Source organism: Tamandua tetradactyla, chromosome 11 (genome assembly GCF_023851605.1).
Source record: "Tamandua tetradactyla isolate mTamTet1 chromosome 11, mTamTet1.pri, whole genome shotgun sequence".
Classification (NCBI taxonomy): Eukaryota; Metazoa; Chordata; class Mammalia; order Pilosa; family Myrmecophagidae; genus Tamandua; species Tamandua tetradactyla.
The window spans coordinates 79,366,578-79,378,660 of NC_135337.1; the positions used below are offsets into that span (position 1 = coordinate 79,366,578).

A 12,083-nucleotide genomic window follows, 5' to 3' on the forward strand; every position below is an offset into this window, starting at 1 on the left:
TTCAGGTTTGCGAGTCCCTCTCTGATCTCCCCCTATTTAAACTGTGCCCTCTCATTGCCATCTGCACCCAAGAATTTGACCAGTGTATTTGTTCTTTGTGCGCCTGTGTCACCTCCCCTCCGTGGCCTTGGCACACAGTAGGCGCTCAATAAACGCCTGCCACAGTTACCACCGACTGCTCTGACAACGACGAAGAAACTGAGGCCCACAGAGGTTGGCCGCTGGGCCAAGGTCATCGAGTCCAGGTCACGCCATTGTGGTGCCCGTGGCTAGGAGGCTGGCAGTCCGGCCCTTTCTTTGACAGGTGGGGAAACCGAGGCGCAGCAGGCGTGAGGAGCATCCCACCCCCCACCCCCAACCCCTCACCCCGGCCCGGCTGGCTGGGAGCCCAGGGCGGTGGACGCGCCGTGTCCAAGGTCACCGTGCCGGGCCGGCCCCGGGGAGGGCGGGCTGGGGGGGGGTGGGGGGGAAGTGGTGGGGTGGGGGGGAGAGGCAGGCGGGGGTGGGGATCCGCAGGCCTCCCCGGGCGCGCGCTCCCCCCCCTTCGGCGGCGCGCACGGGGCACGGGAAGCAGCAGCAGCAGCAGCAGCAGCAGCAGCAGCAGCAGCAGGTGGAGCCGGAGCCTCCGCAGCGCCGAGGCCGCGGCCGCTGCCGGCGTCGCCGCCATTAGACAATAGGAGCGGAGGCCGCGAGTGCGGGGCGGGGCGGGAGGGAGCCCGGCGCGCAGGAAGCGGGGCCCGGGGCGCGCCGGGGCCGGGCGCGCGGGGAGGGGGCGCAGGAAGCGGGCGAGGCCGGGCGCGGGAGGCGGCGGCGGCGGCGGCGGCGGCCCCGGGAGCTGCCGATCGGCGCCGGGACAAAGGCGCGGCCGCCCGGCGCCCGGAGCCGCCCGAGCCGGGGGCGCACAGCCGGGGCGCATTGCGCGCCCCCCCGCCGCGACTGACATGATGTTTCCACAAAGCAGGCATTCGGTAAGCGGGGCCCGCTCGGCCCGGCTCCCCCTTCCCCCCACCTCCATGCCTGCTCCGGGGCCCGGTTCCCTTCGGCGCTCTAGCCCTCCACCCCCCACCCCACCCCACCATCAGCTCCGGGGCCCCGCACCCCCCACCGAGCCAGGCCTTGGCCTCGGGCGCTCCGGGAGCCCCGTCGGCACCCGTGGCGCTGGAGATCGTTTTGGGGCCTGCGGGGTGGGGGGGCGGGGTGGGGGGGGGCGGGAAGGGCGAACCAAGGGGCACCCCTCCCGGAAGAACGCCGCCTCGGGAAGGGCAATGGAGCTCTGGAGTGGGTGTCCCCCCACCCCCGCCCCGGAAGATTCGGGCGCTGGGAGAGGCCCTTCCTGTAAGGAGACTTTGCAGGGAGGCCTCTCCCCCCCACCCCCCCCCAGTTCTAGCTCGAGGAGGGGACTTTCTAGGACGCGTCCTTTACCTCCCCCTCCACCAGGGGCGGTTAGGGCGCTCGGATGTGCATCCCCGCTCCCCCCCCTCCCTCCACTCCCGGGGAGCTTTGGAGGAGCTGTAGAGGGCGCACCCTGCCCCCACCAAGGGCGGGCCTTAAAACGCACCCCCACAATCGGGGGTGGCGGGGGACTAGGCGGCTGCGGGCGCACCCTACCCCTCGGCTTCCCCCGGGAGAGGCGGGGGCAGGAAGCGGGGGCAGGGGCCGCGCTGGGGGCTGTAAACACGGGCCCAGGAAGTGGGGCAGGAGCGGGGGTGGGGGCGGTTGGAGGGCGGAGGGGGCGCGCTGCAGCTGCGGCAATCGCCGCCTCCCGGCCGGCCCGCGCGGAATTGGAAGGGAGGGTGGCCGGGCCCCCTCCTGGCGGTGAACCGGGCGGCCCCCTCCCCGCAGGGCTCTTCGCACCTACCCCAGCAACTCAAATTCACCACTTCGGACTCCTGCGACCGCATCAAAGATGAGTTCCAGCTGCTGCAGGCCCAGTACCACAGGTGAGCCGCGGGCAGGGGTCCCAGGCTCTGGGTCGAGGGCGGGGGTGGGGGTGGGGGTGGAAATGTGTCTGAATCCTACTCCCCTCCCTTGTACGGAGGGCAAGAAGGAGGCCTGGAGCCGAGATCTTGGCCTCTGTTAATAGACTTATGCAAACAATGCAATCATAGTGGCTCTCATTACAGCCACCCCATTCCTACCAAGTCCTGAGTACCTTACCGATATTGATATTAATTCGTATATTTTTAAAAACTGCCTCATCTCACGGATAAGAAAAATAAGGCACGAAAAAAGTTAAAAGATATGCCTGGCCTTGCAGCTGTCTGGCTTCAGAGCCCCAATTCCACCATCCCTAATGGATAAAAGACCTCTGAACAACTGAAGTTCCGGGATAGAACCCCCTGCCCCAGTCCCCCTAAAATGCTCTCTGCCAAGATTTGGGGAGAGGGTTCCTGGTTTCCAGCAGATTCTCAAAGCTGAGTCTGTGGCCCGAATTTCATCTAACATTTCTAAAAGGCCTGCCATGTGTCAGGTCTAAGTGGATGGAGCTTTTCCTTTCTTCCCATTAGGCTTAGGAAAAATTAAACCCAGAGAGGTTAGGGGATTCCTCCAGGATGCACAGCAAGCACGAAGAAGTAGTGAAGCTGAGATTTTGAACCCAGTCTAAGAAAGCAAATTCTCAACCTCTCTGCCCTGGTGGGTGGGGACTGGTCTGGGAATCAGGAGTTCCATGGTCACAGAGCCCAGTAAGACCCTGGGCCATCTCTGGGACTTAGTTTATGCACTCATAAAAGTGATCTTTGAAAGATCCTGGATTTTTTCTAGGAAAAAGTGGGAAGGCCGATTTTTTTTAGTGCAAATATCCACCCTTTTGGGGTTGTCCCGTATGCTAAGCACTGAACATGTTCCCTCTTGTTTAGTCCACCCCACTGTGTTGCATGCTGTCCATTATAAAGATAGGGAAACTGAGGCATAGAGGGTTGAAAGCATTGGAGGGTGTGGGGGCTTTGCCTGGTAGACCTGGACATTCTGGGTCCAAAGGGGGGCAGTTTCTCCCGCCACCCTAGCCCATGCCCACCTCACCCTGAGTACCCCAGGTATAGTCCCAGTACTGTCACCTCAGGCCCGCTGGACCCCCTTCTAAGCTTTTGCATCTCCTGCTAGGCCTGGGTGACCCATGAGGGGCTTTCCCTTTTCGGGGGCACATACAGGACCTGCCAAGCAGGACCAGCCCAGTTTCACCAGATTGTCTGGCCGGTTCATCAAGAATGGCCGGAAGTCCTGAGAGTGGGGATGAAATTGCCTGAGTTGTTTTGCTTTTGTGGTTTTTTTTTTTTTTTCTGGCAACAATTGCACACTTTTAAAAGAAACTCAGAGAAAACCAACTTTAGCGGGGGCCAAAGAAACTCCAACCTTGGGCATGTTCACATCGCGGGCCATGTCACGGTGTAAAATACCGGTGTCCCGAGGTGGTGAGAAGATGAAGCTGCGTTAATTGAGCGCTTACTGTGTGCCAGGCACTGTTCAAAGAGGTCTCCTCGTCTTAATTCACTTTAATCCTGCAAACCATCTTGGGAGGTCGGTACTTTGCAGATGAGTAAATGGAGGCTCAGTGAGGGAGGAAAATTTGTCCAGGGTCACACTGCAAGGAATTGGCAGGGTGAGTTTTGAACCCGGGCCCTGTGGCTGGGGAGCCTGTGCTTTGAACCACTCTCTGTCTCTTGTACAACCAGGGGTGACAAAGGTAGACCCTGCATACCCCTTGCTGGATCAGATTTAATGGAGTAAAGGAAAGAGGCTCGCCACCCCCTCCCCCCCCACCCCACCCCTGGGCCTTTTCTCAGCTGATTGACATCATTGCTAACTCTCTCCTTCCTGCTCCGAGGCCCTTGTGGGGGAAATACCCACAGCTTATCTTTGCTGGGGGAGCCAGAGAGAGGCAAGATAAAGTTTTATAGAACCTACCATGGTGGAAGTGATGCAGTTTTTTCCCAGTTAGAGAAAGGAACAGGGTTGGGGGCTCTGAGCTGGTCCAGTCCCCTCCCCATTTTACCCCTCAGGGAAATAAGGTGGGCCCAGGGCCACAAATCCCAGTGGGGGCTTTGTGTCCTGTCTGGGTCTCCTTGGACCCACCCACAAACGTGGTGGGACCACTTGAAGATCCCCAGTTGCGTTCAGGCAGGAGCTGACCCTCCCCTCCCACCCTCCCAGACCGCTCCTTGATCCCTGTCACTATTTCTGCAGTTTCTCACAATGACGAGGTTTGTGGCCTCTGAAGCCGGCCTCGCTATGCTTCCTGGCTGTGTGGCCTTGAACCACTTACTCAACCTCTCTGGGCATCATCTGGAAAAAAAAACAAGAGTCGTGATAATTCTGCCAGCCTTTCAGACCATTTCACAAGGATTGATTGAATGAGCTGCAGTCCCTGTCTTGATATAGAGGCAGTGCGTTTGTTCTCATTCTTCTGATCTCGTATTGTGATTTACTTCCTTCATCAGCAGCCTGGAAGGCTGGTCTCATGTCCCCATTTTATAGCCAGGGAAGCTGAGTCTCACGGCTCTTTGCCCAGCATCACCAAGAGCTCAAAAGCCATCAGTTCCCGAGTTCAGCAGATTGTGTTTGGCCATCGTTAAGGTCTGTGGCTTCACTGTGAAGGCCCAGGCTGATCTTAAGCTGTACCGAGGACTTGGCTGGGGACATGGGGAGCTCCCCAAGTGTCCTTGAAGCCTCAGTTTCCTCTCCTGCACCACAGGGGAGCCTGAGCCTAGCCTCTGACCTGTATCCCTGCACCCCTTCCTCCTTCTTCAGCCTGAAACTCGAATGTGACAAGCTGGCCAGCGAGAAGTCGGAGATGCAGCGCCACTATGTGATGGTAAAGTCCCCCAGCCCAGCGGGCAGAGATGGGGGCACGGGACGGGGGATGGACCCCAGACCCAACCCCACCCCAGTACAGCTGCCGCTTAAAAAAAACCCTGGCTGCCTTCTCTGTGGAGTCCGAGATTCAGGGGCTGCCCTCCATCCAGCTGGCCCCTGCAGGGCTGAGCCCGCCTTGCTGGCCTGGCTGCCGGCCGAGGCAGTGGCCGGAGGTGCCAAACCACCGGATTGTAGTCTGGGCCTGCCAGGTCCCCCGGCTGTCCTTGGCAGCTGCCGCACCACCGGCTGTGGCCGTGAAAAGTGGGGGAGCAGCTGGCCCCTCCTGCTCCTGCCCCCCCAAGGTTCTCTGGGCAGCCAAATGCTTAACCCCTTCACACCCAAGCCGTGGAGGGAGAGCGCCCAGGCCTGAAGGCTGACACACTTCTCCTGCCCTGTTCTCCCGGGGGTGGCCCTGCATTCCGTGGCCTGACACTTGGGGCCTTGCCCATCTGAATTGCCAGAATCACTTGCTTGGTTTCATACCTGCCAAGTGGCTATTTCTGCATCGGAAACTCCCTGTTCTGCCCCCCACCCCTTGCCTAGCCCAGCAGGGTATTACTCAGCCCAGACCCCCAGCTATCCCAGGCTTTGGGGGGGACACAGATGGGGCAGACAAAGGGACCCAGGACTGCAGATCCCAGGGGGAGGTGCTGCCTGAGGGAGAAACCACGAAGGTGGACTGGAGGATGGGGCATTGCAACTGGGATCTTGAAGGATAAGTAGGAGCTTGCCAGGCAGAAGAAGGGAAGGCATATAAAGGCTTGGGAATGAACTTGGCTTTCTCCTGGGGTGGGGGTGGGGGGTAGATGGAGAGTTATGGGAGGGTTTACAGCAGGGGGGTGGGGTAGGGTCAGAGCTGGGGCATGGAGAGGGAGGCTGCAGGTCCCAAAACCAGGCTCCAGAAGGATTTGTTTATCCTTGATTATTTATACCCAGAGAGGCAAACTTCCCCCTAGACTGGGGCCACCCACAGACAAGACACATAAAAGATAAAAGATTAGGGGCCCTGGAATGTGTGAGGAGGATAGACGATCTGAAACCAGGAGAGTCAGGCCAGGCTGGGCCCTAAAGCTCCCCAGCTCCTGCCAGCAGCCCCAGCAGGCACCCACCCCCACGGTTCCTCTCCTGTCCCTCACTGGGACTCCAGGTGTGGGTTTTGTCTCCCTCCCCCACCTCCCTGTGTCTCTCCCCTCCTCTCTTTCCTGCCTTCTCTTTGTTTCCCTACCCTCCCACTTTTTCTCCATGTCCCCTTCTCTGCCTCTTTCTGTCTCCCCCTCTTTGTCTCTCGATGCCCCCCCCGTCCTTCCCCACCCCCATCTCTCTCTCTCTGTCTCCCCCCCCCACAGTACTACGAGATGTCCTACGGCTTGAACATCGAGATGCACAAACAGGTACTCTTTATCCCTTCCCGCCCCCCTCAGGCAGGTAGGAGCCCGCCCCTTGGCTGAGCCCCAAGTCTGCCTGGTTATCCTGTTACCTCCTTTGCCTTCCCCCGTGCATACACTCTGTTCTCTTCTTTCTCAGGCCTCCATGGGAGTTTTCTCCTCCCTGGAGACCTTCTCCAGGGCCTGCCAGCCACCCCCATTCCCACCCTTGTGAGATGACATGCACTGATATGCTGTGTGACCTCTGGGGGGCCCTTGCCCTCTCTGGTCTTGAGTTGTCTCATCTGGGCTCTGGAAGGCCAATAACCTCCTCCCCACTCTCCCTCTCTTCCGTGGAGCACTTGCTGCCAGCCTGGTGTTGCCATCTTCCTTCCAGGGTCCTCCCCGGGACACTTAACCCCCCGGTTCTATCCATCATCTGCACCCTTCAAATCCCACCTCTTCTGCTGGTTGTGTGGTGTCCTGGGCCCCGGAGAGGGATTTGCTGGCCCAGCCCTGCCCCCACCGGGCCGCCTGGGCTTTGGGGTGGGCCTCTTGGGGCTGGTCTACACCTGCCCCCCCTCGCCCGCCCTGGACTGAAGAACATCTGTGCCTTCCAGGCGGAAATCGTCAAGAGGCTGAATGGGATTTGTGCCCAGGTCCTGCCTTACCTTTCCCAAGAGGTAAGCGGAGCCTGGGGCGACAGCAAGGTGGGGGAGTAATGCACCTTGAACTTGGCCCCTGGCCTCCCACACACCCTTTTCCAGCCTCAGCCAGGGGCCCCCCAAGCTGGAGAAGCTCCCAGGGGTTCAGGGAGGGGCCGTACCCCAAAGTGTGGAACTCCCAGCCCCAGTGAGTCATTTCGTGGTTAAAAATGTCAGATATGCCAAAGACAGCACAAGAATTTTCTTTGCCTTCTCGCTTCCGCCTTTCACCCTCGTGAGACTCAGCGGTGGTGGTGGTGGGGGTAGGAGAACGGGGCGGGGGGGACGACTCATGTGTGCAGATGCAGAAAGAGACGGGCAGATATGCACACATGCTTGTGCAGATGCCTGGAGATCAATGTACAAACAGATACCCAGGGACAGACACACGGAAACTCAATACAGATGCACAAACAGATAAATGCACATCGGGATACACAGACATATAGGCACACATGCATAGACATGCACATACACACACACACACACACACCCAAGATAGACCAGTTGCCTGGCTCTTCCTCTCCCCACCCCCATCGCCCCCCACTGCCCCACTTAGGTTCTGAGACTTTGGGGGCCCTCAGGCTGTATAAAGCCCAGCTCCTGCTCCCAGCCAGGCTTCTGCTGATAATTTGTTTCTTCTTTAATCCCTGCACATATCCCAGAGTTATTTGGGTCAAGTAGAGCAAAATGTCCAAGTGCAAATGGATACAATGAAAGCCCCAGGCCCTAGGGACCCTGCAGACCCAGGGTTGTGCTCTCCTTTCTCAACAGGGGCTTCCTGGTAGCCAATGCAAAAAGGGAGAGTGGCCAGTTCTGGCATCTCAAAGCAGGAGAGACAGACTTAGATCAGCAGATCTGAGAAGCTGATCTCTGAGCTCTTGGGATGAGGGCTTCCCTGAACCATTGGGCAGGTCGGGCACTGCATAAAGACCCATTCTTTCCCTTCCTTTGAGTCTTCTGTGCATGTCCATTTGACTTCATTTTCCAGACGAGGTGACCGGGGTTTGGTGAAGAGAAACTAGACTTTCTGGTGGGGTAGAAAGTTCTGAGCTGGGGGGGCTCCCCTGGGCTCTTTGACGTCTCTCCTCCCCCTTTTTCAGCACCAGCAGCAGGTTTTGGGAGCCATTGAGAGAGCTAAGCAGGTGACGGCTCCCGAGCTGAACTCCATCATCCGAGTAGGTCTGGGGCTGCAGGTGGGGGGTGTGGGGGTTTAGCCACCCCTAGGGGCTAACGAGCCCCTTCCTCCGCCCTGTAGCAGCAGCTCCAAGCCCACCAGCTGTCCCAGCTGCAGGCCCTGGCTTTGCCCCTGACCCCGCTGCCAGTGGGGCTGCAGCCGCCTTCGCTGCCGGCCGTCAACACAAGCACAGGCCTCCTGTCACTCTCCGCCCTGGGGTCCCAGGCCCACCTCTCCAAGGAAGATAAGAACGGGCACGATGGTGACACCCACCAGGAGGATGATGGGGAGAAGTCGGATTAGTGGGCAGCCAGGATTGGGGGTGGGGGACAAGGGTAGGTGGCGACAGACAGACCACGGAGAGAGAGGAGAGAGGGAAGGCTCAGCCCAAGACACCGTCTAGCTCGGGATTGGCTATACTTCCGTAGTATTTATGGCAGATGCCAGCCGGACCCCTGGCCCTGCTCATGCCCCACCCCCAGCTTTGATCCTGCCTGCCCCGCCCCAGCCACCCCCCACCCCCCCAATTCAGGCCTCCCTCCTCCTCTTCCTTTTCCTCCCCTACAGCCTGCCCCACCTGCTCACACCACAGATGAGGCAAGCTGAGGCCTGGAGGGGCAAAAGGGAGCCAGGCCAGAAGGGAGCAAAACCTCAAGACGCCCCGACACCCACCCCCCTGCACTCCCAGTTTCATGCACACGCGTACCTAACAGTCTGCCCTCTGGGCCCTCCCTCTCCCCGGCACCGCATGCAGACACAACCGCTAGCTGCCCCCCCCACCCCGGGCACCCACCTCTGCTCCCTCTATCTCCTGCCCACTCCTGCACCCAGCCCTCTCCCCTTGCCCACCAAAGAGGGGGCAAAGGGAAGCAAGCTTAGCTGGGCCAAGCGGGGTGGGGGTGGGCAGCCCAGGACCCCCCCCCCCCACTGCTCCCCCTTCCCAAATAAAGATGAGGGTACTAAAGTTGTGTTGGTTTGGATTAATTTTTTTTTCTCTTTCCAGTATACTAGCTTGTCTTTTAAGAGAGGAGATATTAAAAAAAAAGAAAGAAAGAAAGAAAAATGTTTAAAAAAAAAAAAGCAACACCCACACCTGTGTCTGTATATAGCTTTTTAGACTGTCAGCTCTTTTTGTGTTCAGTCGTTTGATCTCTGCGGAGAGAAGTGAAAATTCTGTATTGAGGGTGGGCTTAGCTGTGCCTTTCAAATAAAGATGTGAGAAGGTTGCTTGCTGTGTCCCTGCCTCTTGTCGCGAGCTGCCCGCGGTGTCCCCCTCCTAGGGGAGGAGGGAGCTCCCTTCAAGCCCGTGTGAACGGGATGGGGGATCAAGGGTCCCTGCTGAGCCAGGACTTGCACTCAACGTCTGTGTGTGTCATCCATCCAACTTCCAAACGTGATACAGAGCCCAGAGAGGGGCAGCTGGGGCCTCTCAGTCACACAGCATGCACGGCCCAGCCCAGGGGGCAGAACTGGATTGTTGAGGTTTTGACAGGTGGAGAAGAGGGCACAGCGGGACTAAAGAGCCTCTCAGGGGTCACCAAGCTAGTAAGTAGCAGGACTGGTTTCTGAGTCCCTGGTCACACGGCTCTTACATTGCATTATTTTCCCGTTGAGACTGCAGCGTGCTCCCCATTGCACACACACAAACACACATGCACTGCTTTTACACATCAAAGAATAGACTCCCAGCACACATGTTAATTGCTAAACCTGTCTCTGTGCTTCAAAGAATATCTTGAAGCCCCTGCTGCCTTTGCCCAAGCTGGACCATCCCCCTTGGGAAGCCCAGGAGGAAAGGAGAGCAGTCCCCCCCAGCCCTGCCTCTGAAAGTGTCAGTTCTGCCCTGTTCTGGAACTCGGGGCAAGATGGCCCAGGCTGCCCTTCCAGGAAATGGGAGGTGGGGAGGGGGTTGGCTATGCCCACCTAGCAAGGTCTTTGCAAAAACCGCATCATGTGGGAGTCCCAACCTCTGAGAAGTGGGAGCAAGGAGGGGGCTTTTGTGGTCTCAGGAATTCTCAGCTACCTCCCTGAACCAGAGGGCACCCCATGGTGTGGGCTTGAGGTTGGATGCAGGGGCAGTGATGGTTGCCGAGTCAGGAAAATGTCTCACGCCCCTAAGGAGGCAGGGGGGTGGCGGGTGCTGGGGGATCAGGCAGGCCTCCTGCTGGGTGATTAACCTTCTTAGCATTGATCTTTGCATAGAAAGCCCAAACTCACATCTCTTGGATGGCGCAGACGATTAAGTCTGCTTCAGGAAGTTGTTTGATCCCTGCAATCTAGGAGTTGCCCTCCTGGATTCATCCCCCCCGACAGAAATGCAAAATGACCTCCACCAACAGATGGAAGCAAGCATGGGTTCAAAGCTGTGGGAATTAGGCATACTCAGCCCAAATCGAAAACTCCTGGAGTGATAATTGAGAAAAGAATAGATCAGCCCTAACATAGTCACATGATGGAATACTATGCAGCCAGGGGAAAGGTTGGGACAGCTCTGCTCAACAGGTACATCTGGCACACATAATATGGAAAGAAAGAAGTCCGAAACAGAATAATCCTCATTGTGTGGTCAGGGAACAGAAGGAAGCCCAAGAAGTCACAGTGTCAGATGTCATGGGCGTTACTCTGGGCAAGAGACGGTCATTAGAAGGGGCATGAATGGGCTTTTAGGGAGCCGGCCAGGTTCTGTTTCTTGTGATGACTTGAGCTGTTCACTTGTAATGTGTGTTAGGTTTCATAATATTTCAAAATTCATTTTTAAAAGAGGTGATCTTTCATTTTAGAATGGCCTTTAGAACCATTTCCCAGTTGCTCACCTGGGCAGAAGAGACCCTGCAGAGCCTGGTCGGCTGCCCACACCTTCAAGCACCCCTATCCAGCAGACCACAGCCTGGTCTTAGCAGGGTGCTGTTACCTGACTCCAGGATTTTGTACATGCTGTTCCACTGCCTGGAACAGCATTTTCTCTCCCTCTCTCTTTTGTTCTTCTTTCTTCTGCGTTCTAATCCTCCAAGACTCTCCAGAAGCCACTCTTTTTTTTTTTTCTTCTTTTGCATGGCAGGCACTGGGAATCGAACCCCGGTCTCTGGCATGGCAGGCGAGAACTCTGCCTGCTGAGCCACCGTGGCCTGCCCTAGAAGCCACTCTTTTCTGGAGGCTTCCCCTGACTCTCCCCCAGACTGGTGTCTCATGGTCCCCCATTCGCTCCAGCTCCTCCACAGATTCCCAGAGACCAAAGGGAAGACCAGCTTTTAAACCTAGCTCCTCCACCCATACGGCTGGGTGACCCAGACCAGCAGCTTCCACTTTATATCTTGGTTGCTTTATCTGCAAAATGGGTGCAATCACACTGTCCCCATCAGACCTCCATTAGAAAGATCTTATCTTTAACCCGTAATAAATGCTTATTACAGAGGCTGGAACACTCACTCAACAAATATTTACAGAGAACCTACACTGAGCTGGGACTCAGCAGGGAATGAAATAAACCCCTGGGTGGCCTGTGTGGGTGCCTCCTGGAGACCAATAGGCAGAGGATGGAGGAATGTCTGCTGCGTGTTGTGTTGTTTTCAATTTGCACAGAGAAAGAGCTCAGTAAATGTTAGTATTTTCATGACAAGCTCTGAGTTCAAACCCATCCTCCGACCTTAATTTCAGATTCTGATCAATTTCTGGGAAATTGTTGCAAGAATCAGCAGAAATTCTGCAAGGGCCCGCCAGCGGCCATTGATGTTGTTATTATTATTTATTGTAGATACTGCTTGCATATGAAGCGTGCCCCCGGGTATCACGCGCGCGCGCGCACACACACACACACACACACACACACACACACACACACACACACGGTCTTCTCCCAAGGCGAACCCTGCCCAGGCACGGGCTGGGATCCCCCAGGAGCGGGGGAACGGGGATGCCCCCCGCCCCGCGTGGTCTGCGGGAGCGCGCTCGGGGCAGGGGAGCCGGGATCCGGGTAGGTGCGGGCCCCGA

General features: G+C 57.6%; 1 protein-coding gene across 1 annotated transcript; it reads left to right on the forward strand.

Annotated features, from left to right (window-relative positions):
• The first annotated feature begins 871 nt into the window (after positions 1 to 871).
• TLE5 (TLE family member 5, transcriptional modulator) lies at positions 872 to 9,323 on the forward strand. Its single transcript, XM_077121210.1, has 7 exons — positions 872 to 968; positions 1,843 to 1,940; positions 4,747 to 4,810; positions 6,198 to 6,242; positions 6,836 to 6,898; positions 8,023 to 8,097; positions 8,178 to 9,323. Exons 1-7 carry the CDS (start codon positions 942 to 944, stop codon positions 8,397 to 8,399), a joined length of 594 nt encoding a protein of 197 aa, XP_076977325.1. The 5' UTR covers positions 872 to 941; the 3' UTR covers positions 8,400 to 9,323.
• The last annotated feature ends 2,760 nt before the right edge of the window (positions 9,324 to 12,083 follow it).

What these genes read in the sequence shown, in the direction of transcription:
- TLE5 (XM_077121210.1), top strand. Translation starts at nt 942, where the DNA reads ATGATGTTTCCACAAAGCAGGCATTCG. An exon ending in CTGCAGGCCCAGTACCACAG is followed by an intron (nt 1,941 to 4,746) that starts GTGAGCCGCGGG and finishes CTCCTTCTTCAG; the next exon opens with CCTGAAACTCGAATGTGACA. An exon ending in ACATCGAGATGCACAAACAG is followed by an intron (nt 6,243 to 6,835) that starts GTACTCTTTATC and finishes TGTGCCTTCCAG; the next exon opens with GCGGAAATCGTCAAGAGGCT.